General features: G+C 39.5%; 1 protein-coding gene across 2 annotated transcripts in view; it reads right to left on the reverse strand.

The window, feature by feature from the left end:
- Nucleotides 1-349: 349 nt before the first annotated feature.
- LOC126416230 (reticulon-1-like) overlaps nt 350-27,270 on the reverse strand; it is a 427,388-nt gene continuing 400,467 nt past the window's right edge. For both annotated transcript variants that reach the window (XM_050083836.1, XM_050083835.1), the window contains 4 exons: nt 19,274-19,484; nt 13,348-13,556; nt 2,343-2,448; nt 350-1,979 (listed from right to left, as the gene is read on the reverse strand). In XM_050083836.1, coding sequence (XP_049939793.1) covers nt 1,925-1,979; nt 2,343-2,448; nt 13,348-13,556; nt 19,274-19,484 — 581 coding nt within the window. In that variant the 3' untranslated portion in view covers nt 350-1,924. The remainder of the gene's footprint in view (nt 1,980-2,342; nt 2,449-13,347; nt 13,557-19,273; nt 19,485-27,270) is intronic.

Here is a 27,270-nt window from a genome sequence, read left to right on the forward strand (position 1 = left end):
TGTTTGATAGTTGATGTTCAAATGTATGTAAGGGTATTATTGACAGTGTTCTGTGTCCGGTGTTTTGATAGCATTTCTACCAACTTAAATTTATGCACTGAATATCAAAAATATTGAAAACAACTTGTTAAATCAGATCCTCAAAGGTGTTTGTAATCCTGAAGACACTGCCAGACAATACCAGAGTATTTTTTAAGCAGTAGATGAATTTATGAAAAACACTAAATCTGCTGTTGTGAGGACCACGCAGATATTACAGTTTTTTACAATAACCACTTCAGCATTACTAAAATCCACTAAACCATTGTAGAATTCAGACTCTACATTTAGATTTCAGAACTTACACATGTTCCAGGTAGATTTCTTTTTATTTGTGTACAAAGCACATCAATACAACTTAATATCTCCAAATTATACTTGACAAAAACCAGAATGAAACTAATACATACATATTTCTTCCAACAAAACATTGCACCAATTCTCTTAACACTAGACCTGAATTAATAACAGCTACTTTCATTATTACGAGTCTAGATGCTGTATGAAAAGCATTAGGGTGTATTTATGTCAAAAAGACAAATATGCAGTATTATCACCATATCTTTCCAATTTAAATAATCCCAACAATTAATTAGGCTAAGAATAATCATCTATACATGTGCATTTGGCAGAATACTCGTGTGCTCGCCCACCAACCATTAAGCGAATTATGCGGAGGGCAGTAAGTAAAAAGATCAATAAAAGTAACAATTTCACAAGCCATCTGATACTGTCTCCAGATTTCATATAGTTTTCGTACATATAGCAGAGATTCCACGTAGCTTTGTTATTTTTCAGTCACAAAGACAGCAATGTACAACAATTTTCTGTGAGAAATTTATTTAAGTGACATCTCACAGATAGCAGCATAGGTGCTCAATTTTATATAAAAATTTGTGGCACAAATAGTATCTTCTTACACCAATCAACTGATTCAGTTTTAAATTTGTGTTGAAAGCATCATTATTTAATGAATGTTCACCATTAAGAGCTTTATAAACCAAATAAGCAGCAAATAACTTTACAGCAACATATTCTGTTAATATTCACTTTTCATGTGAAATATTTGCAACACTTTAATAGATGAAACAAGAATTTTTGCAGCTTACAGTGACAACTACATGCAAACAATTGCATCCAGGCTTACTTTTAACAAGCAACACACACACACACACACACACACACACACACACACACACACACACACACACACACAGGATACAAAATTTCCATATCATCATTTAAACACAATAAAGTTGCGAGTTAGTAATCTCTCTCTCTCCAGTTTTTTGTCCAGTACCTATTCCTATTACGCAGAAAATTACAAAGACACACATTCAACCACACTTCATGCAAGCGAGGATTAACGCACCCAGTCTGTGAAAATTTAAGGGCCTGTTCACACACAACCAGACTCAATCCTTCAGAGGAAACTTAGTTAAATGGATAATAAAAACACCATTCTCTCACACATGCACACTTATTTTTCACAGGATATGCTACAAATCTCAAGCAGCATGGGGAACTTTGATAACAACTCTTCATTCTACAGTAGAGAGAAAACATTTAAAGAGTTTTACACTTACATGCTCTTACTCATATTTCAATCTTTCTGTTCAAAATTGAAATATTTACAGTAGTCTGAGCCAAGTGGAATAAATTACAATGTTAATAGAATGGACAGAATAAATTAGAAACCTAAGAAACCGTATGAAATTAATACAGCAATCACGTAGTTGGTCAAGGTTTATTACTGTGTGATGATGACATTCATACACATGGAATATATATGATGACTGCACAGAAGAAAGTGGTTGTTTTGTTCCAATTTCATTGCTGTTTTTGCAGTTCACTTTTAAATAATTTCCTCTGAAAAAGTAAGTATTTATTCTTTCTTTTCTTCTGGTTTCTTCCCACCAACACGGATGGTTGCTTTAATCCTGTAAAAGAAAATGAAATTTTTTATTATTTCGTACACACACACACACACACACACACACACACACAGGGGGGCGGGGGGGGGGGGGGTACATTCCATCAGTTCTGTCAACGTTTCACAAACAGTTCCATAACAATATTCGACTTAATTTTATGAAGTGATGTTGAAGGCTATAGTCACTGCTATTAAGAACAGAACCAGATATTAAAAGCAAAAAGATATTAAATATTTACACACTTAAAGAAGTTGTAAATATCTATTATTTATTGGCATTTAATCTTTCATAACAATACAACCAGTAACTACACAGATGCAGTTCATAGTAGCTAAAGTACTTTGTTAGAATTAACTACAAATTACTTACTTTGATGAGATCTCTGCTATTTTGCTCCTCACTAAATCAATGTTCTGATCAATCTGCACTTTGTTTGTTTCATAAACCTTTGGCAAGGTGAACAAGGCTACAAAAGCTGGAAACAAGAAATATTGAAATGTTATAATGACAGCATATAATTTGTGTAATCACACAAATACAACTCTCTTCTCTCTTAACGTTTTCCTTTACCTATCATAAGAACATATAAGGCAATATTAATTGGGCAAGGAGGAGGAATAACCAATAACTGTTTTGTTTTCAAGGGAGGAAACAATGACTTCTTATAGACGTGTAGTAGACTCCCTAGAGTCTATCTTTTCATTTTCACAACAAATGACTCACAACTTTCAATTTAGAGTCCTGTCACATTCCTCCACAGTGACTACCAGCTGATCAACAACTCAATAACACTCTGCTAAAAGAATTTCAGTTTTTATTTCCCTCTCGCACTGTTCCATGTTGTCTACCCCTGACCAAATGCCATTTTTTCCATGTAACTCCGTATCCATCTCATTTACTGCTTCTCTTCTCAACTGAAGGAACCCCTTCTATCTCCAGCACTTGACACGACTATCATCATTACCACTTCAGAAATCTTTTTCCTCCATTTTTAAGTGAAAGGCCAATTTGGAAATTTTTCTCTGCCAATATTATGAAACCTCTGAAGGATTTGTTTCAGTCACATATACTGCAGTCTGAAGATCAGATTTTTTTGCTTTTTAGAGGAAGGGGAAGGAGGAAGGGAGTAATTTGGTATGTTCAAAGCAGGTGACAAGGTTTCCGAGTACTTGGCATGAAGTTTGATAAGAAAAATGTGGTAAAGAGGGAAAAGGTGAAGTATTTTTAGAAAGAACCCATTACAGCATTTGACTGATTTGGGAAAATACTATTCAGAGATATGACAACAAATTTGAACTGCACTCCTCTTCAAGGTAAGCTTAGTGCATTAAGAACTTCAACATCTTACTCAGTTTTTTTAGTTTTTTAACAACACAAATTTACAATTGACACATGAATAAATTTTGGCTGGAAGGGAGACCTAACAAACACTAAAAAACAGTGCTCACAGCTGCAAATTAGTCATGAAAAGCTAAAAGTTAACATTAAATCCACAGGAAGTAGCAAAATCTGTGTTGAAAGTATAAAGAACAGTGTACAATACTCTTGGGAAGAGTTTTACTTTACAAAATTCTGTTTCTTCTTTTATGTCAATGTGCAGTAATGTTACTAGTGATTTTATTATTTCCACAGCATCCAGAAGGCACAGGGGAGGGGAGGGGGGAAAGGGGGGAGAGATCAATTTTAATTAGGGGCACCTTCCAAAAGTCTGAATTTCAATAGTTTAACAGCAGTTTAATTGGATAAAAGGTAAAGAATGGCTGATGAAAGGTTCCTCTCCATTATTATCCGCAACAGAACTGCTATTCAGTAAATACTGGGGTGTTCAAAATGAAATGTCATTTAAGTGTTTAATAGAACATTTTTGGTACTTAATAGAGGTAAATGAGCTTTATTTGGACAATTAGTAAGAAGATTCTTGATGTAATATACTGAAAGTCACTAAGCATGCGGACAGTTGGTATGTAAATCAAATAGTTGAAACTCACTGCCAAGACTTTCATAAGCTGCTATGAAATGATCATTGGTCAGGATACCATATCTGGAGCTGTTCAGCTGCCCGATGCAAGTCTCTGTATTTGACACCACTTCAGCGATTTGTGCAACAAAAGTGAGATGAAATCATTTGCAAAGAACAATAAAACTTACGAAATCCTGATGAGTATCAACAAGAGCAACGGATTTTAATAAAAGAAATCTTAATTTTTTTAAAACTATTATGAAGAATGCTATTTGTTCAGCTGACTGCAGAATAAATATAAAACCATGATATTTTAGGCATTCTTTGCATACTGAAGTTAACAGTGTAAGAATGTGATCCTACCAAAAGCAAAGCAAATCTGTTTTTAACTGTAGTCTAAGGCCTACAACAGAAAAAGCACTGAACTGTAAGCAAGTAAAAGTGAGGGCACCTGAAGATTGAGATCTGTTTTTCCAAAAGCAACAGTAAAAAGGGAAACAGGAGAAAGAAAAAAGTCAACAATATTAATTGAGGCTAAAGCCTGAATTTAAAAATGTAGATATATGGACTTTTATAGAGATGGCAATGGTATTGCATATTTCACTCCAATGTTTTGAAATCCACGGAGCCAAGAGAGTGCCAAAAACAGCAAATTGCAGGCATCACCTCTCATCGTGGACAACGCAGTGGCCAACAGTCTTCAAATAATGAACTAGAGAAGCAGCATTTGGCTAGTGTTGTCAGTGCTAACATAAGCAACACCGCATGCAGTAGCCACAGCTGTTAGGACAGTGGGACAAAATTTGGCGTTTATGAGCTATGGCAGCTGACAATCAATATGAGTGCCTTTGTTAACAGCACAACATTGCGTTCATTTCCTTTTGTGGACTGATGGCCACATCAGTTAGACCCTAGATGACTGGAAAACTGTTTCCTGGTCAGATCAGTGCCGATTTCAATAGGTAAAAGCAGATGGTAGAGTGCGAGTGTGGTAGAAACACCCTGAAGCCATGGACCAACACTGTCAACAAGGCACTGTGCAAGCTGGTGGTGGCTCCATAATGATGTAGGCTGTGTTTACATGGAATGGACTGGGTCCTCTGGTCCAACTGAATCAATCACTTATTGGAAATGGTTACATTCAGTTACTTTGGGACTATTTGCAGCCATTCATGCTTTCATGTTCCCAAAAGGTGATGGAATTTTTATGGATGGCAATGTGCCATGTCACCAGGCCACACCCGTTTGCGACTGGTTTGAAGAACATTCTGGACAGTTCGAGTGAATGATTTGGCCACCCTTCAATATTTCAGCAAAGGACTTCAACGGGTTCAGTCCATACCACACTGAATTCCTGCTCTATGCCAAGCAAAAGGATGTGCGACAATATTAGTAGGTACCTCATGACTTTAATTGTATACTGCCTGAACCTTCCTGCAGAGAAGATGGTGAAAATCTGACAAATCAAGTCAGACTTAAGTAGGGGCAATGATTTAACAACTAGGAAGAAAGGAAGTAGAGAAAAATCGAAGTAAAATTCGTGTGGCCAATCCTAGCTTTTTTGCATTTTATATCATAATATCAATAATTATGCTCAATTTAATTTGTGGCTATATTATGAGATAAATATATTATACGGCTATTATGACGAGAATGTGTGTGTTTAGCTGCCACAAGTAAAAAGCTGTTATTTAGGCACTGAAAGGTGTAGTAACTTTTACACCTTTGCCACCACAGTCGCAGAACATACCATACTTGAGTAGCGCACTGTTCAGCACCTGCACAGGCTGCCAACCATTGATGGTGCCCCATCTCCTCCTATAGGAAGCTAGCAGCCCCGGTGGGGCAATGTCCTTCATACTGACAGGCACCAGCTCCTGTGCCACAAAGTTGTACTGAACTTTCAATATACGTTTCTTATTGCACTCTGAGTTGGAATACAAGTGGCAATTAGGAGAACTTTCACGTGCTCCACTTCAGTGACTTTCACATAACTTCTCCATGGATATGGTACTTTAATCATTTGTCAGCCAGCAGCAACTTACCACAGTTGCTTTGGAAAAACTTGTTGCTACATTGACTGTTCATGCTCCGCTATCAAGTGGAACTGCTGCTGTAGTTGCTGCTTCCACTGTATCATGACTCTGCTGAAGACTAGGATGCTTATGAAAATTGGCTCCACCAGCACTTAGTCAATTTAAGGTGACTAAACGGGATATTTAAGGCTTTGTTTTGTTTCTGTGTCCTCTTGTCTACTAGTTGTGTCAGTTTGCCCTCTCACTGGAACTGCCTCACACTACTTTGATAAAATGTGTGGTTTGCCGTCCTCTTATCACAAGTGCACCTATTTTATTACTGCTGAAAGTTTTACCAGTGCCACAAGCTGCCCCATCTATCTTCTTGGGCTTGGATGGCAGAGCTGCTGGGTTTGGGCCATAAGAATCACATCGTTGCTAAAACCTCCGAAAAATCCTATGCAAACGCCATGGTTTGTGACGATCATCCTCCTCACACCCAACAAGGAAGTTCATCAGAGCCCTTCAATGAGAGGATCTGTCCTTTGAAGACAGTGCTCCGTCTTTTGGGGTATCCCATGCATTTGGCCAATAAATCAAATAATTCAGCACAGCTGTTGTTGATAGTGCACCACAGTGGAACATAGCAACAGGCTCGCCAAGCAAAGAGGAAGTCTGTCGTACCAACCAGAAAACCTGGCAGCAATGAGCAACCCCATCGGCAACAACAACATGCAGTACATCCATCATGCCCCTCTTGCTTTGTGCAAGACAAGAGACCTGCATGACCCAGATGGGCATCATATCAAGTGTTGCAATGAAGGCCGTATTCAGTCTTCCTCTGAACAAATGTTTCATTGCTGTCACCAGATCAGAATAAACACTTTTATTGAAACATCCATCATGCCAGAGCTGCTGTTTGACTCTTCAATTCTCCAACATAAGCACGGCTGTCCAGTACTGTCTGGTAAGCTACAATAAACAACATATTCCTGTTATTGATCCATTTACTGCCACCACAGCTTACAAATCTGTAGCCCATCCAATCATCTATTTGACAGTCTACTAAATTCATACAGAGAATTTGTCTGGTTTAGACGATTACGTTGCTTTTGAATATTCTATTACTGACAGTGTCACTCTTATCATAAGATCATGTCCTTCACTAAGTCCTAGAGGCGTAGTACATACCAGTGTCCTGCAAGCAAGTACAGTCCAAACTGGATCAGTTGGCATCACTACACATCATTCAATCAATGTTAATGATTGAGTGGACTATGTCATTAGCGATTGTAAAAAACAATCAGGTCAGCTCCGATTTTGTAGATACTTTAAAGTTACCATAAAAGCACAGTATTACTTACACACACGCTCTGCTTCTAACTGATGAATTACCTGCAAAATTTGCCGAGGGTCAATTCTTTTCCAAAATTAACTTAGCTGAGGTTCTATTAGATGATGCCTTGAAAAAATTGCTTGAAGTGAAGACACCTTTCTATCTTTGTCCATATCAACATTTGGTGTTTAGGGTGAAAGGGTACAGCTTTTTTCCAATGCTTTTTGAAGCAAATCTCGGCAGAGGTTCCTTGCTGTATTAACTATCTTGACGACATTGTAGTAATGGACACCTTGACAGGCTAACATTTACGTAACCTCTGTTCTCTATTGTTTAGCAAACCATAGGCATTAAGTGTAATCTTACTAAGTCACAATCTTTTAATCCACTATGGTTTATCTCTGTCCTGATTTTTCCATGCAGGGTGTTGAAGCACTGGAACTGCATGAAGCTGCTATTACAGCTTTGCCTCGCCCTACCTATCTGCAGCAACTACTGCATTCATTGCCGAGTTATCATACTATCACAAGTTTCTTCTGGGTGGAGCTATTCTGGCTGTTGCTTTGTAAAAAATGTCCATTTCAAGCAGTAGCTGGCCTATCAGCAAGCATTTTTACAGCTTAAAAACGAATTACGCTCTGCACCTTGCCTTGCGACCATCCAACAGAGTAAACCTATATGTCTAGACCAACTCACATCCCAGTATGGGGTGGGAGCCGTTCTGGCCCATCATTACACGTATAGTTCTGAGCAACGTGTCGCATCTGCATCCAAAACTCTCACCATAGCTCAGAAGCAGAATCTGCAAGTCGAAAAGAACCCCCCTGCAATTGTTTATGGCATGAGAAAATTTCATGTCTTCTTATTTGGTACCAAATTCGACCTAGTCACTGATCATAAAGCTATAGTTAGTGTGTTTCACCTTTCAGCTGCTTTATCTGACAAAGCAGCTCATCATCTTCAACAATGAGCCTCATTTTCGTCGAGATATAATTACAAGATGTATTTCCGATGTATGTCACAGCATGCAAGTGCTGACACATTGTCACGGCTGCCCATGCAGTCAGAGCCCTTGTCTGACCCGGAAAAACTGTCGTTTTCAAACTGGCACGAAAGCATGACATACTACACAGGCAAACGATGGAAAAACTTTTGCTGAAAATATGTTATTCTTATGTTTTTAGGGTGGGAATTCCAAATTTGATACTCAAAAAACTGTATCACCCACTATTTCTTCACATTTTACAGTTCAAAATATTAAATTAAAGCAATTTTTTAAAGAATTTAACAGCTTTTATATAGTTAAAATAATTTTAAAAGGAAGTGTAATTAATGTAGACGACGTTGGTATTACTGCTGACAATTCTATTTTTGTGTTAATAGATAGTGTTTTGTTCACTGTCAAACTAACCTCACTTTCCCCATTGCCTGTACATGTGCTCAGAACAATGTCTAATCGTAGTTGTAACAACCCTGACAGTTTGTTATATTTGTGGTGATTTTGTGATTAAAAAACACACCAAACAAACATTACAGACATTGAAAAAGATTTATTATCATACTTTGGATCTAAACTTGGTGATCAAGATAAATCTTGAGCACTGCAGAAGATGGATGTGTGTGTGTGTGTGTGTGTGTGTGTGTGTGTGTGTGTGTGTTGAAGGTCTGAGAAAATTGTCGAAAAAGAAGAAAAAAGCCTTTAGATTTGCTGTTCCTATGATATGGGTGTAGCCAAGAAATGATTCCAATGATTGCTACTTTTGCAGTGTTGATATTACTGGTCACAATTCGAGAAACAAGAATGTAATAAGCTACACTAACCTTCCATCCGCCATCCGACCAGTAGGGCATGGTGTAGATTTGCCGGTTCCTAAACCGCCAGATGATTTAAATTCTATTCCAACAGAAGTATTTTCTGGTGTACGTTCTGATTTAGATGAACGAGATGATGATGAATTCCATTGTAATACAGAAAGTATAGAGCCCAAATTGTTTACTCAGACCAAGCTTAACAATTTGGTTAGGGATATGGGCTTAACGAAAGAAGAAGCTGAATTGCTTGGCTCTAGATTAAAAGAAAATAATGTATTGGCAGTTGGAACCAGCATATACATGTAGAGAGAGAGAGAGAGAGAGAGAGAGAGAGAGAGAGAGAGAGAGAGAGAGAGAGAGAGAAAGAGAGAGAGAGAGAGAGAGAGAGAGAGAGAGAGAGGCAATTTCCAAAGTTTTTCCAACAAGGTGATTTAGTGTACTGCTCGGACATTCCCAGTCTGTCTGATGAATGAGTTTGGTATTGAATACAAAATGGAAGACTGGAGGCTGTTTATCGATTCATCCAAAACTAGTTTAAAGGCTGTTTTATTACACAGTGGTACCATGTATGCATCTATAGCTGTTGGACATTCTGTACATATGAAAGAAAGCTATGAAAACCTAGAAATAGTGCTAAATAAAATAGGCTATTCTGCTCATGGTTGGATGATATGTGGCAATCTGAAAGTAATATGCGTGCTCCTTTGTCAGAAAAGTCGCTTTAGAGAATTTCCATGTTTCTTGTGTGAATGGGACAGTAGGGCTAGGGATGAACACTGGTGCAGAAAGAACTGGCCTGTGAGGGAGTCTTTAAAACCTTGTGAGAAGAACATTCTATGCAAAAACCTTGTAGATAAAACACAATCCTACCACCTCTACATATAAAGTTAGGCCTAATAAACAGTTTGTAAAGGCTTTGCCTAAAGATGGACCATGTTTTAAGTATCTCTGCCAGAAGTTTCCACACCTTTCAGAAGCTAAACTAAAAAAGTAGTCTTTGTCATACCTGGCATTAGAAAACTGATGTTTGATGTTAACTTTGAATCCACAATGACCTTAAATGAGAAAGAAGCATGGGTATCATTCAAGCAGGTCATTACAAAGTTCGTAGTACAAGAAAGACCCAGAATATGTTTCTATTATAGCTACAATGTTAAAGAAGTTTAAAACTTTAGGATGTTTAATGAGCCAGTTCACTTTTTGAAGAGTCACCTTGATTACTTCCCAGACTAAAATGGGAGATTTTAGTGAGTAGCAAGGGGAGCGTTTTCACCAGGACATTAAAGTGGTGGAAAAACGCTACCAAGGCTGCTGGAACACCAACATAATGGGGGACCACTGTTGGTCACTTCATCGAGAAGTTCAGCAAGCGACTCATCATAGAAATAGCTATACAAGAAGCTTCAGAGAAAAAAAGAGAAAGAAAATACAAACCAATTCCAGTCGACAAGTGAAACCTCTATTAACACAGATAATTGTTTTAAGTAGCTTACTGTAAATGCAAACATGCTTATGTTGTAACGAAGTGCTTCATTAATTTCCCCATTTACCGTATAGCATATCATTTTTATACTATATAATTGAAGCATATGGCTCGGAAACTATGGGTGATCCAAAAAAGGTAACCCTAGATTTGGATTCAGCTCATAAAGATCAGCTTTCAAAAAAAACAAAACAAAAAATAATAAAAAAAAGGTTGGCCTGTGATAAAAGTTTCTCCGTTTCCAGCTGCAGGACTGCATCGCCCTAGCTGTGGACCCAGTGCTTAAACATGTTCTGCACATGATTCAACACGGGTGGCCTGACCAACCTCTGGGCTGGGCCATTTGACCTATTGTGAAACTTCTATGCTTTCTATCATCATCTTTTCCTGTAAGATGGGGTCATTCTCTCCTCGATAAAAATAAAGTACTACTCCTGTTGCAATTCCAGCAACGCTGTGTAAGAAGTTCTCCAACCTGTTACATGAAAGTCACTGGGGAGCTCCCTGACCAAACAATTTGCCTGTAAGCACTTGTTCTGGCCTGGTATTTATTGTCAGATGGCGAGCCTGGTCGCGGCCACTGAACAAAGGTGTAACGCACCGATTTTTCCCCTTTTGGCAGCACCCACACTGTCTTGGGAACAAATCCATATCAACTTAGCTGGAACTTCTCTAGACACTTCATGAGTGTTGGTTGTCAATGTCTTTTGCCATCTTTCTTATGCCTTTTGTTGTCCAGCTACTGCTGCAGATGCAATAGTCAACACGCTGTCAGCAATTTTTTGTATTAAGTGCCTAACTTAAATGGTGGTTTTGAACAATGGTCCTCAGTTTTTCGCTCAATCCTTTGAAGGTTTTTGCTCACACGATGGCAGCTGCTGCATTTTGACACCTCCGTCCAACCCAGAAGCTAATGGTGTGGTAGAACCATCGTATGGATTCTGGAAACGCAGACAGGAATCCAATTTGGGAACGAGCCCAGCTGAACACTTTCAAGGCTAGCAGCCATGGATGCTGCTCCATCTTCTGCTGGTGCTGCTGCTGCCAGTTTGCACCCAGAACTGTGCTACTGGCCCAAGGATTCGAACAGCAACTGCATTGGACTCCGGGCATCACCCACACCAACAGGCACTATGAGCACCACGTGTTCATGCTGCATGTCGACAAGTGGCTTGTGGCGCATCACTACCATCAGCTACACCCTCAGGTGGGCAACACTGCTTCCTCTGCGGACTGTCATCTTTTCCACTTGTGCCACCATTCACTGTGCGCAGCACATGCCATGCCCGCCCACCCTCCTGATGTCACCAGCTGCTCCGACATAAATTGACCACACACTGGCAACATGGCTCGATATCTCAGCACCTCTGCAGTGCCTTCTCTTGCAGGAATGCTGGGGCTTCATTGGCAAAGCTACAGGTGCCTCCTATGCCAACCACTGCTGCTGCCTCCACTCCCCAGGTACCTGCCAGCTACATCACCTCCAGACACTGCAGCTGCCCAGCTCACAGCCCCTCACACAGAGTGCGAAGTTGACATGATCCTTGTCTACAGGGTGCCGGAGTTCACTGCCTGCTTTCCTACAAGAGAAGTAGTAGCGTGTGTCCATGCTAGCACCATTTCTGCCTCTACCCCCTAGTTTACATGGACCAGGACCTGTTCGCACCCATAACAACCAATTCTGACACTATGGATGTATCACCCATATGAATGTTGCAGAGGAGCTGACCTCAGGGCATTCCTCTCCCCCTTAGGAGCAGTGTAGTAACTATCATGTTATTACACTTCTACCACCACCGCTACAGTGTGTGTCACATTTGAGTAGCACACTGTTCAGCGGTTCCAGGCACCCCACCAGAGGTCGCTGAACATAGCCGGCACACCTGTCACATGCAGCAGAAAGCTAGCAGACCTGGCACGCAAATACCCTTTATATTGTCAGTTACCGGCTCCTACCAGCCACTATTGTACGTGTCACATAACTAGAACTGTCTACATATGCCGTCACAGTGACTAAATAAATAGTTGGTTTCTCATAATCATGTTTTTTAATATGTTCGGAGATAGAAAAAAGGTACCTGATGCCCTGCAGGGAAGTTCCACATTTCAATGTAATACTATGGTTTAACTGAAATTAAAATTTGATCTTCTGTGTATTAAAAGTAACTGTGCTAAAAACTAGAAGCTGCCCAACACACCATAGTAGCCATGATTATTACAAAAATGTATGCAATATGTTTCTTAGGAAAATTCTATTGCAAAATGTCACAAAAGGTAACAACCACCCCCAACCCCCTTCCACAATTTTTTTAATTTCCAGTTTATGCAGCAGAGTCTAGGCACTCATTTTATTACACTTGCATGAAATGCTGAATAATATGTTCCTCAAAGCCTCCACAAACCACAAGCAGAACAGTCTTGTACTGAAGTACGTTTTGCCACCGTCCTCTTAGCAAACCATGCCAGGGGGAGGGGGAGGGGGGGGGGCTGTTCATCTGCATAACTTGTATGGTCTCTTCCTTGCAATACGACCCCCCCCCCCCCTTTTCCTTTTTAACAGCAGCACACCCATCAGAGTTTACACCACTTTAAAAGATCAGTGTCAAATGTTTTCCAATAACATATGTAATATGGCTCAAATTAATCGTTTATTTTCAATGTGAAAGTGCATCCGACAAAAATGGTAAGAAAATAGCTTTAAGATGAATTCCAATGGTCAACTGCATATAATGGTCTATGAGCTATGTTAAATTGCTGACAAAAATTACCTATGATGATTAGAGTCATGCCATTAAACCACGCCCCAACATATGTCAGGCACCACAGTAGAACTCCAAACTTAATTGAGTCTACAAGGTCCTCTACCAGGAACAGCCGCCTCAGTTCACAGGCTGCTGCATTCAGATGGGCAACAGCTAAGTCAGTCATCTCACGTACTTTCTCTTGCGGCAGGGTCAGATCCAGTTCCAGTATGTCCCTATAAAACAAATTCAGATTATTTATTTGCCACTGACCGCATATCATAGAATAGGCTCTCAGTGACAGCATGTTACAAATACAAAGTATTTCAATTTAATATTCTTGTTACACGTATGAGGGTGTGCTGGAAAGTAATACCCTCAAATTTTTGATGTGGAAACTCAAAGCTTTTTTTAATGAAAACTTTATTAACTTTCTATACCTTTATCCTTCATGTATACATATTTATTTCTAAACCTTCACTCTGACGAACACATTTTTTCTACAAATGAGAGATCGGTTTATTGATACAATCACCATAGAATGTCTGACTGTTGACGGAGCCACAAAATCACCTTAGCTTGCAATGCTGGATCACTACAAAAGTGAAGTCTTCAATGGTGTTTTGGAAACAGATGAAAATCAGATGGGGCCAATTTGGGCCTATGTGGAGGCCAACTGATGGTAGTGAATACAAGGTAGGTGTCTGTATCAGATGTCACGGCACTTACGTGGTCCGGCATTGTCACATTGAAGGAGAGGGTGCTCCACATGTTCAAAATATTGCAGCACACTTTCTCAACATGCTTCAACTGGGAGCATTCTAGCAGCAGAGCAATGCAACTTACGTCAGTGAAGTGGGAATGTTGACTGAGTAGTAAGCACTACATGTAGCAACTCAAATGGTGTTGAGATCGCAATAAAGGACTGAGGCATTACCTTTCAGCACACCCTCATACAAATTAGGTATCTTATTAAACCAGTTATGCAAATCAAAGAATTCCCTCATACTGTAGAATAGCTTGTCAACTAAGCGGCTGAACTGTTTAATGTGTTCAGATCAGAGTACAACAATTCAATCAGAATTCACAATTCATTTAAGAACTTTAGACAGTTCACTTTGTGATTTTCCTTTGTGTCCTGTCTGTGCCTAGGACATTCTAGTGTCAAAATATTTTATTTGTATAGTTCTTAAAGTAGAGCAATGAGGGAGAGAGATTTACAACTGTCATTTTCACCTTAGTGAATGGAAGATGGCAGCATTCCTTGGGGCCAACCTTACACGCTATTCACAGTACATGGTGTAGTCACATTACATGGTACAGCTACCACCTTAAATATGAGGGGCAGTGAAATGAAAATGTGAGAGGAAAAGTAAGTGAACTGTTTATGATTTCAAAAGTAATCACAATCACTTAATACATTTATCCCACTATGGGACAAGACTGCCAATGCCTCCAGAAAAAAATATTTGCAGTAGCCTATGGAACCATGATTGCACCCAGGCATATAACTATTCATTCGAAACACATCACATCAATGTCCACGTATTCCTTTAGCTCCAAAAAGATGGGAACGTTTGCAGAGAAATTGGGGCTGTACGCAGGATGTGTGAGGGCTTCCCAGGCAATTTCTGCAACATAGTTGAAGCAACCTTCAATATGTGGAAGGGTCTTAAAATGACATTAGGTCCAACAAAAAAAGAACTATCAGGGCTGGATTCTGGAAAGTCCAGTTGATGATAGAACAAATACTGAATAAAAAGGTTATGAAATTCTGAGAGAAAGATACTAATGGAAACGAGAATTTTTTGAAGAAAATGGTATACTGGAAAATTAATCTTGACCAACACCATGTGCAAAATAAAATTCCATTGATTTTTCTGTTAGTCCTTTGAAATCAAACAGTTCAACAGAGACTGGGTCCTCACCATTGTTCAACTGTGAATTGCAAAAATACAAGAATGAGGCAACTTAAACTTCTGAACCTGTCTCCATCTTTAAGGAGCAAGGGCAAAACAAATGTTTTTAGACATCAGTACAAGCCCGTTATCTTTTTCCTTCAGGTCCTTACATGAAATATACGTTGCTGGTGTTAGAATCTAACTGCAGCCAGCTACAAATGCTGGTTCTTTAAACTTTCTCAACAGTGATTCGCAAAAAGACCATCTTTCCTCCAGTGATTTTCATTTGGAATCAGAAAGTATACCTGTAATGCATACACATCAATCAAACCTGATAACAAAACGAGCAGCACACCTCTAAATTACTCTGATGTCTTCCTTTAATCCTACCTGGTGTGGATCTGAAGAACACTAGCAGTCCTCAAGAAATGTATTTTGGCAAAATCCCACTTACTGGGGTACTCCTGACAATACCCTTGTCCAGGACAACACATCTGGTTCTATTACCTAAGGAGTCCTCAAGCCCCTCACATATCTGGGAATTTGTTCCATATGCTCAGACCTTCTTTAACAGTCTGCATTATCTGTGTTACCCTACATCTGTGGTTCACTTAAAAAGCGGCAGAACAACAAAATGTACTGAGGTATCAGAATACACTTTCTTGCAAATATCTTGAAGTATGAAGCAATGGAAGGACAAAAACACAGTTTGAACACTTGATGCAAAGAACAAATCTTGTGAATAACTTCAAATAAAACAAATTAATATCATCATTGGGTTACTTGAAGTTGCCCTGCAAGCAATAAAGAGTGGGAGAAAAGGAAATACATTTTCAAGCTACATGACTGTTTTTCACTTAAATTGCTTTTTTGTAACAACAAAATTCAGCCTTAGAATTTTGTATGTACATGGAACTATGCATCATACTTTGGAATCAGAATGGAAAGGGGAGTTCTTGTACCACAAAAATCTACAAAACAAATATATGAAGAAAGAACAACTTACAATATGCAAATGCAAAATTCTTTTTAATGGCCACATCCAACTAATGAGAAACTAAATGGATTGAATATATATATATATATATATATATATATATATATATATATATATATATATATATGTCAAGTGACAGTGCTTCCATTTTTCAGTAAAGTGGTCTTTCACTGTACACCGACTGCTGGAATGTTAACATTTCTTCGAAAGGGATGAATTATTAAACAAAAGACTTATGAGATTTTAATTATAGAATGGTAAAAATCATCATCATTTTGCATTGTAGCAAGTGAAATATTTGCCAGACACTATTCGAGCGCAATAATTCAACTGCAACATTTGCTTAAATTGTTTCATTCCTGTGCATTCTAGTAGTGCAGTTGCACATATAAAACATACTATGGAGTATAGAACACACTGTGAGATTTGGCAATAACCAATGCTACCTTCTATAACATCATTTGACGACCGGCACATTACTGGAACAGCACACCGCTATGATTTTACTTATATTTTCCAGCAAGCAGTAAAAAAGTTCATTGCACACTAACTTCAAGCAACTTGAAATTATCTTTCAAACAATTATCCTTATTCTTATCCAACAGAAAGAAAACTTAAAATACAAGAAACAACAGGACTAAGTTGATTACAACCACAGAAGTCCATTTTCATTTTAGCAATGACAACAGGAAATACTACTTGCATCTCATCAAGTTTAAGCATAACTACACAGACATGGGAACACTCGCACCGGTGGTCACGCCAAGACTAATGAAAGTAACTAATGCAAACATCACAAGCCAAGATCACTAAAAAGCATTTTATTGGATGACTGGTTTCGACAGAGCTATGCTGTCATCTGATTTTATGCTTCTGAATTTTTACAACGTATTATCCATCAGTATTACTGAACCAGTCATCATCCTATAAACCACATTTTTAGCAGTCTTGGCTTGTGAATTCTCTTTCAGCTGCCACAGACTGCAGATTGTGCCCAGACTAACCATGTCAGGATTATTAACTTATGGAAGTGCAGTAATGAAATTATTACAGATTTGGAGTCTGGAGCTGAACATTTTGTGCACTGGCTGTATAGTTTCAGAGTTAAAAATTCTACTTTTAATATAATACTTCAATGACAAGCAATGTTTTCTTCACGCAAACAGCACCTACAGAAGACCAGGTTAAAGTGTGATATTAGACAGCCCCCACACCCAAAATCTAGGTTGTGGTAGAGACTGATCTGTAACGTAACCAAGGTCAAGATTAGGTCGAAAGGTCACGATTTGGTTGAGAGTCCTAGCTAATGTATGTGAAAACCAAGTAAAGGTTGTAGTAAAACAGTGAACTGTAATGTAGCCTCATGTTTGCCTTTCCTCCAGTAACATCAGTATTTGCACCACGAGAAATATTTAACATTAAGAAACCTTTAAACAATACTGCAGAATCTATGTCAATTTATTCCAGCACGGTTGACCTTATTTACAGTTCATGTCAATCTCTGAATGACACTGTGACTCCTTACCAATACAGTCCAATAAAGCACACAGAAGCTTGTAAGCTTATATCTAATGAAGTGGTAATCCTGGAAGAGATTTAAGGAATATTTTGTCATCTTCAAAAACTCAATGTTACTAGCATCCATTATGTTCAAACACACAAACTGAGTGTAATTAGGAAATGTCAAAGTAACTGAATACTTAAGTGGAATGCACACAGTAAAAGAAGAGTATTAGTACTCTTTACTGTGCAACAACTGGCAGTACATTCTTAGAAATATGGAATGAGACTATACTATTAGCATAGTCAGAAAAGTCTGAAGCCAACTTTTAAGGCAACAAAATATGAAATGTATTGCAGTATTTGAAAGTATGACTTGCAAGTCGTCATTAGTACTAGCCAGTGCTAACAAGGTTAGCAGCACGTGCAGTATTTACACAGCAGGGCTCCAGACAGCACACCATAACTCTTGACTTTCAGCATAATTACCGTTTATTACTGACCTTTAGACTCTAAAAACCATATTTAATCTGATATGACCAGTGGCACAAATGTACGAGATGGACTGTAATCATAATCCTCACTCCTGCCATGACATTCCCTTTTCAAATAAGTCCCAGTACATTCACAACTCAGTGACGAAACCGAATGCTCACCACCTACGTTCCTCTTCCATTAATTTACTACTAACTGCCAGGGTGCAATTTTATCATGTAAGCACTCTACAGCTTTATTCGGAACACTTCTCATGATCTGCATTTTCGGTCAATCTAAATCCTTTGATTACTGATTATTTCAGACAAAATTTCTGTCACCCCTCTAAAGCAAAGGAGCCAAACAAATTGATTCAAGTTTTTTTCCACATTCTCAAACACAGGCCTGTATCGAATGAGCTACCTTAGTATCTGGTCTATTTTGTTAACACCATTCCTGTAATAACTTCCCCCTGAATGAGAAATCCTGCTAATCAAATCTTGCCCATTAGGTTCTATACAATCATTTCAGACTTTGCTACATGCCAAGCATTTTTCACTTAGCAGTTCACAAAAAACATCATTTCCTGGAAAGTCTGTTTTGAAAGAGTACCCAGTTAAATTCATATAGTGGATGCCCTTTGTGTTGTTCGTAGTTCATGCACAATGTATGATCATAAGCATTAAAATACTTAGACTTATGGATCATGTAATATAGGTTTTCAGGATTTATTTTGCAATTTTGATTATGACAAGAGTGCATTAATAATGGTATGAATGTAAAAATTAAGCTATGCTACCCATCAGTCTGTTGCCACACATTTTATTTGGTATTCAAGTTTGTTGGATTTCCCCAACTAAATGAAATTACCACCTTGCAACCTAACCTACACATTGTGCTATTCTACAAACCAGATTATGATCGCAAGCAATATTTCAGAGCAATTACTTTTACACCACCACCACCACCACCACCACCACCACCACCACCACCACCACTACTACTACTACTACTACTACTACTACTACTACTACTACAATAATAATAATAATAATAATAATAATAATAATAATAATCTCACTTGAATGGGTGTCCATCTGAAGTGGTTTTCTGAACTGCCTGCAGCACAGTCTTGTAAACACGGAAACTAATTGTTCCCGTCAGAATTGCAAGTGAGAGATAAGCAATGACACTGATGAGTGAGACGTAAGTCAGAGACAGCAAAATTCCCAGCACACTTCCAAATACAATGCCAGACTTCTTTGGGTCCCTCCAGTAGATGAGCTCCACAACTGCAAGGAGAAACAACAATTCATAAGATTCATAACTTGAAAAGGTATTTTTAATTTAATAATTTACTTATAAGTCTTGTAACAAAGGGTGTAATAAAAAATCAAAGAGCTACTTCATGTGATTTTAATGGTGTATATTGTGGAATCTTGTGTAGTTGAACTGGACATGAAGAGTATTAGCATACCCACTGAAATTTAGTAAATGGCTCTGAGCACCATGGGACTTAACATCTGAGGTCGTCAGCCCCTGGAACTTAGAACTACTTAAACCTAACTAACCTAAGGACATCACACACATCCATGCCCGAGGCAGGATTCGAACCTGCCACCGTAGCGGTTCCAGAAGGTAGCGTCTAGAACTGCTCTGCCACTTTGGCCGGCTCAAATTTAGTATTTGAGTTTATAGATACAGTAAACCCAGGAAGAGAAAGGTGACATCATAAATTATTATTATTTTAAATTTGGAGTAACCGAGCGAGTGCATGAACCTGATGCGCAGAGAGAATTCACAAGTTATGGAAGGACAGCCCCACATTTAGTGGTGAAACATTTGTTCTTTGGAGGTTTTCTTACCCACGACATGAAAAGAAAAGTAATTATGGGGTCTCGCAGACCTGCACTCTGTTCAAATAACCTCTCAACAGAAGCCAGAGAGGTTCCAATGAAAGACTACAAAGCGCAGAAGTGTGTTTTGAACAAACTAGTTAACTGCATGTCCCACATGGCACATTTTCTATAAAAACAGTTTATATTAGTAAATGTAAACAGTTTGTGTGTATGGTTACATGTTTGTTCTTTCTTTATTACTAACACTGTGATACTGTATGTCATTAATGAAACATCCTTACATTCAACAGCAAAAGTTAACCGAAAGGAACACCTTTGCCTTGTTTCAAGAACTTCATTGTTTTTATACAAATTCAGTTTTGGATTGTAAGCCCATTCTCTAGCACATAACTGATCTAAAAGATGGTAACTAAGGAGACACAAACATGTCAACTTCTTAGCTTATTGTTTCTTGACAATCTATAAAAATTGTCCAGTGACAACTTGGACACAGGTTACAATTCTGCAACATTCATTAGTGCAGAATTTATAAATGAATAAAAGTGTTCACATACATGGGAATTTGTATATCAATGTACAAATGAAGGCACCAATGTGGTTCTGTGTACATGTCGGATATCTGTATGTTAACACCTCTGTTATTTAATTTATAGTATTTCTAATTGAGTTAGTTTTGTACCCTTTCCCCCTGAGTAAGACTCCCACATGTAATACATATTTGTGGCTCTGGTTTAAGCAATAGTATATACTGGATGAATCTGCCTTCTTTTATATGAAACTTCTATGGTGTTCTCTAATCCTAGTGCAGATTGTCCTCCCAGTCTATGAAATATAGCATGACTGACGCTTGACAGATGACCTTACAAAACTTTTTAAACAAGCAGAACTTCAACGTGTTTGCCTTCAATACTAAACATGAGGAATATTTCTGTCTTGCTGCTTGTTATATTTTGTTAGCTGGAAACAAAGAATTTTTCATCCAACACTGTTTTCAAATGACAACTTCAGTGATGAATAATGAATGTCTTCTAGCGCTGTAGATTTCGATTTATTGTAATCTGACAATTAATATTAAAAATTAAGATTTGGTTGGCTGTAATATTATCACTGCTTACACACTAAGTGATTTATTGCTCTAGATCATAGACTGAGTGAAATATGCAGGTATCTTAATATGTTGTTAGTTTGTTTCCCAAACCAGTTACTCTGCAACAGCTTCAGTTGCTGAACGTATCTGTTTGGCTCTATTCACAGATTCCTGTTTATGTGAAAGTTCTTTAATGTTATTTTTCTTGAAGATTTAATATATTTCATTCTTTGAAACTGAGATAGATAGTACATCTGAAACGAATGATTCATACATTTACAATGTCATCTACGAGGATTGACAGTGCTTTTTCACAGGCAAAATGAATATTTTATTGTTTGACACAAGTTGTTTCCCCACATGTTAGTAATATAAACGAGTACAAAATTTATTTGGTTACTGGAGAGTAAACATGACAATTTCGAAGTAATGAACTACCTAGTACAACATATTGCACATAGGGCGACGCAGCAAAAGGGAAACAGCACTTAAGACCCAAATTTGTATTATTCTGAGACATGCATATCTGCCAACATGAAGCCAATTCCTAAAAACCAACGAAAAGATGCAAGTAACACTGTCAATATGTCTGAGAAGCTAGAAATGAGGTGAAAGCAATAAGAATTCTCTAATCAAATTGGTAGTATTACGTTCGAAGTTCATGTTCATGTTGCAAATGCTCGACACTGTTCGCCAAACTGCTCCAGGAAAGTTTCAGACCAGGAAATTTGGAGTCTTCGCTGAAATCAAGTTGTTCACAGACAGACGTGACCCCACGTGAAAACGAGCAGCTGTTGTGCGCTACACGTGGCAGCTGCGTCTCCCGTCAAAAACACACGTGCGGTGCCATAGCGGCGTGCGGATGGCAATACGAGGGATGCTTACCTGGCCCCCTGTCCACGTACTCCTCGGCCATTTGGCCCTGCGACAGCTGCTGCTTCGGCCTGCGACCCATAATGAACACGCACGCAAACACGTGTGGCCCTGCGACACGCACGCGCTCGACAGAACTGCGGCTATGCGCGCCTCGAGCGCCGACCCCACATTTCGCTGCCCACTCCAGCCGCGGCTGCGACCGGACCTGTCCGACTCCAGCGCCACCGCATCACAGCCCAAACCACCGTGCGGCGCTTACTTTGAATTACTTGAAGCGCCCCAGTGCCGACTTGCATTTGCCGCCACACCCAATATCCCAGAAACTTTCTTCCACCCCTTCTTCGAAGCATGAACATTCACAATGAAACTTTTAGTCGCTAGACTTTCAATATATCTGCGATTTTTCCAGGTTTCTTGGCTGACCTTGATAATTTAGTCAGTTTTATTTTTCGCACTTTATTGCCACGTCATCTGGTCGACATCCCTTAGCGGTCAAACCGTTAAGTGTTAGTAGGCAAACTAAATTGAAAATGCGTACTAGAGCTTAAGTAGTTTTGGCGTGAACTGTATCAAGTAGCCACTAAACGGTGAAACAAACAATACAGTGGAATCTCGATATTTCGAGTCTCGGAACTGCGAGTTTCCCATAATTCACAGCCTCGCCGATTAAGTTTCCCCCACCTGCTCAAACCAGAACATCTACCGAACCATGCCTCTTAGTTCTGTCGCTGTCAATGGCCCCACGCATTTGCTTCTCCATGTTTTTAATTGTTTATACAAGCAAACCTTTGGCTGAAGGTGTTTTTCAATATCGGTACAGTACAGTGTTGTGTCGTTTTGTTTGTTGACTGCTTTTGTTCGTACACCTAAAAATGAGCGCTGTAACTAAGGAACAAAATCTGTGACTTTCAATGTTAGTTAGAAACACCGAAACGACTTGAGAAAGGAGAAGCGAACTTCCTCTTTAATACGGTGTCGGTGAATTTGGTCACTGGCGAAGAAGCAGACTGAAATTTGAACAGTTTTCTGGAAAGAAATGCTATAAAGAATCTCTTAGGCGAAAACTAAGTTGGTGTTAAAAAACAAGTAAGGTGTTGTGCATGTGGTTTATTTTCAACAATTGTTTTATTTACAGTTTGTCCTTGTCTCTATCACCTGTAAGTATTGAGACTCCAGTAGTTTGTTTCAGTTATAAAATCAATGCGAATTAAGACAGCTATTTCAACGCTCCTGTTGGCCCACAACTTAGCTCTACCTGACGTGCCAATCTGTACATGAACAGTACACACACTTCATTTCATAACGAAAATAAACTTGTGAGAGCAGATACCTTGCAAAACGGCTTGCACAGTTTTCGGGAGATGCTTAGGGGAATCCCTTACTCTTTATGTCTCGCATGCACGATACTACCATAGCACAGGAAGTAAGGGCCCGCAGTGATCATACTGATGGAACCATCCTACGAACACTAGGCATTTTATTTTCGGCAAATATTTGCCAGCTGCCTAGCATACCCACGTAACAGCACTGTGTTTCACAGTGTATATGACAGCAGTCTGAAAGGGACTACCTGGGCAACCTTCATGTACTACCCCGGAAGCGACTCAAGCTAGTGGGTCAACACGAGAAACCCACCCAATTATTACAAGCTGGTACAAGAAGAGGTAATTAGAGCCAAGAGTGGGCAATAAAGCATTAAGGACAACTTATTCAGCTGTACTACAGAGGAGCTTACTGAACTTTTCTCGCACTGGACCCAGGTTGTGTAACTACAGCCACATACTAATCGCACTGTTGAGGACACTGGTGCCTTCATGCACTACATGTAACTTGAGCTAGGTCAGCTTCGATAAATGAATCGTGAATCTCCCTATAATAACGGAGCGCGCCAATTTGGCTTTTGTTAATATATTTTACTGACTCATCTTTGGTGCCTACATTGACAGCCTTCACTCAAATCAGTGGTGTGTATATGCTTCTTACAAGGAGATCTGGATATTTTTATTGTGGGCTTACGTACAAGATCCATCCACTTTTCAATTCAAGTTATCTGTCCTCCACAAATCTATATTTTATCAAATGATTTTCTACAAACTATATTCTGTCCTTAAGAATTTCCGAAAGTAACGGGCAAACGATGCCGTGCTTCAATATCTAGGAAACAATATACTTTCACAGATTATTTTAACATGTCTTCTTGATTTCGCTTTTGTAATACGGTTTCACTTCGGGCAAGATTTCTTTCACCCGCTAGTTACGATCTTTTATGACCTAACATTTTTGTAAGTTTCTCTGAGATCAACTAAGCGCACGTACAGCAGAAGAGACTTCAGCCACTCTTTTCTCCATTTGTAACTACGAAAGGAACAAAATAAATTACACTGGCTACAGCATCTATTAACAGTAGACATTTTGGTCACTAGGTAGTCAACGGTATGTGCAGCGTACCTCTAGAGACGCTTGACAGACACACAAAGTATCTTTACACCACATGGAATGGGCAACAGACGACTGTACAGAATACAAATAAGTTTCAAAATCATTTCGTAACTTTTTCAAAATCTTTATGTCCTGATTCTTTTCGTATTCAAGCACCAAACAGCTTGTTGGCAGTGAAGAGCACCTGTCATGCTAAATGAGAAACCGCCGCTTTGCTGTTGATATTCCTTTTATATACGTGCTTGATAACGTTTATGGTATCTTAAAATTTGCAGGAAATGTAACACCATTTATAGAGAACACTGAATTTCATACAGAAATGTGTCCCTGTGAGGAACTTCACAAATACAGGTGTTGCCAAACTGCAATCAACGCACATCCGCCAAGGCGGGTTTGCCAACATTCTCAGCGGGCGTGTGGTGTGCAGGGACTCCCAACTAATTCAGCGGCTGCTATGGTGCATCGTATGCACGCGCTTTTACGCTTTTTTAAAGAATCCCACACGCAAAATGACCACAATTTTATATCCATACAGGTATCGACGGAAAAGTGCAAAACTGCAAACTTCAGCGACCTATGGATGCGGCAGCGCAATTTGATCACGCAGCTGGCAAGGGGTAGTGAAAAAGACATGTTGATGCCAGCGCGTGAAGTCTTTGCTAATCTCATTTCGTGTACTCTTCGCAGACAGGCGCGTGAACAATACACGCAGATGTCAGCATTTGAGAGAGGGCGTGTAGTTGTGTTCAAAGAAGATGGTTGGAATAAGAGGCGAATCGCTCGACACTTTAATAGGAGCGATGTCACTATTCGACGATGTAGGCAGGAATGGGTGCACCATGGCCGAACACAGCGTCAAGACGGAAGCGGCACCAGGAGAGAAGACAGGACGTGAGTGCCAAGTAACCATCAGAGAGGCACTCGATCCCTGGATTCACCATTATAATCGGCCCGACGTGCAACTGGTGCTTTAGTGACCAGAAGGAACATTAACAGGCGGCTCATAGAAAGGCCACTGAGCTCACGACTGCCCCTTGCACCAACCACCATTGAGTGTGTGTGTTGGGGCTTATGGGCGCTCAACGAGGTCATCAGCGCCCTGACACATTAAAAGGAGCGAATCAGCCACCACTGACAACAAGCCTGTTTGCAATGGTGTCTGGCACATTAGGCCTGGAATCTCTGGCTGGAGTGGAATTGCCTTCAGTGATGAGTCCCGCTTCGGACTGATCAATATCCAACTAGGACGTGTCTGGAGACGCCACAGGCAGTGGCAGGATACCAAACTGACTCGCCCACCATACGGCCAGACAACCGTAATTATGGTGCCATTTGATTTCATAGCAGGATCTCTTTGGTTGTCATCCACGGCACCCTTACAACACAGTGGTACGTCGACCATATTCTACGCCCTGTTTTGTTGCCCTTCATGGCAAGACATAGTGGGCTTAAATTTCAGCAAGAAACTTATAATGCCCGTCCACACACAGAATTTCCATAGCTTGTCTCCGTGCTTGCCAACAAAGTCGCCGGGTCTTCCCAAATGACAAAGTCTGGGACATTACGGGCTGGACCCTCCAACCAGCTCGGGATTTTCACGACCTAACGCGCCAATTGGACAGGATCTGGCACCATGTCCCTCAGGACATCAAACAACTGCAACAATAAATGCCAAGCCGAATAATTGCTTGTGTAAGGACCAGGTGGACCAATGCATTATTTATTTGCCCAATTTGCGAAGCTCTTTCTCTTGAATTATCCAATTTGTCTGAAATTGTGACCATTTGTTTGACATTTACATCGCATCTACCGATTCCCATCCTATTCGGACAATTCCTTAGTGGTGCAGTTTTCTTTCTCCTCTCTAGAGTGTATATCCTTACAAGATAATTCTGTTGTATGTTGATATTACGAAATTACTGACCAAAATTAGTAATGCACTTTATTTGCATATGAACATTTGAGCCTGTACAGTGTTTCAGCACAACGTCCAGTCCACTTCAGCATCCACCATAAACTGCATCCACGGATACTAATACATTAAACTCAAATTTCTTTGTTCTAGGCGAACTGGTTCTTATGTGCACATCCAAAACCATTCCTGCGTGCCCCATCCATGCTACCCCACTCATTTGTAGTCTAATTTTTCAAATTCGTTTACTTCTACGTTCATGACGATTCTTAGCATTTACACATGGCTTTCCTTTTCTCATTTTATTCATTCAGAAAAGTATAGTAATCTGAAAAAAGAGACTAATAACTTTATGATGCTTTTATGTCTTTACAGTGTGATCTTTCAACAATTATTTCAAAGATTTGCTAGTTTCACTTCCTTTGAAACTATCTTGTAATCCTGCTGCACATCCAAGTCCAAAGAGCTTATAAATGATCTAATATTTCTTCAAATAGTCCACCTGACCATTTAGTATTGTGACGAGCAACGGAACTGTGGGAAACCACGTAACAATCGGTGTTTTGGCGTTTCTGTATATGCGATCTTGAGGACGCTTGACCAGATGTGGTCTAACTATGCTACCAAAGATCTCAACGGCGCACGAAGAGCTCTTCAGGCTATCCATCACATACAACCAGAAGAAAAATATATTCAGACAATCCTCGATATCCTATCCCACCTTTCAGAGAAAGCGCAAGGAGGTGCTATACTGCTGTGCACTTAAGGACACAGGCTTGGAAAACAGTTTCCCACTGTGCTACTCTAACACCCGCGGTTTGTCACCTTGCTGTTTAGACAACGGGTCATGCAACTGCGGGAGGAGTGACGGCTCGGGATGAGGAAAAAGCTGCAAAACAAACGAC

This window comes from Schistocerca serialis, chromosome 8 (genome assembly GCF_023864345.2).
Source record: "Schistocerca serialis cubense isolate TAMUIC-IGC-003099 chromosome 8, iqSchSeri2.2, whole genome shotgun sequence".
Classification (NCBI taxonomy): domain Eukaryota; kingdom Metazoa; phylum Arthropoda; class Insecta; order Orthoptera; family Acrididae; genus Schistocerca; species Schistocerca serialis.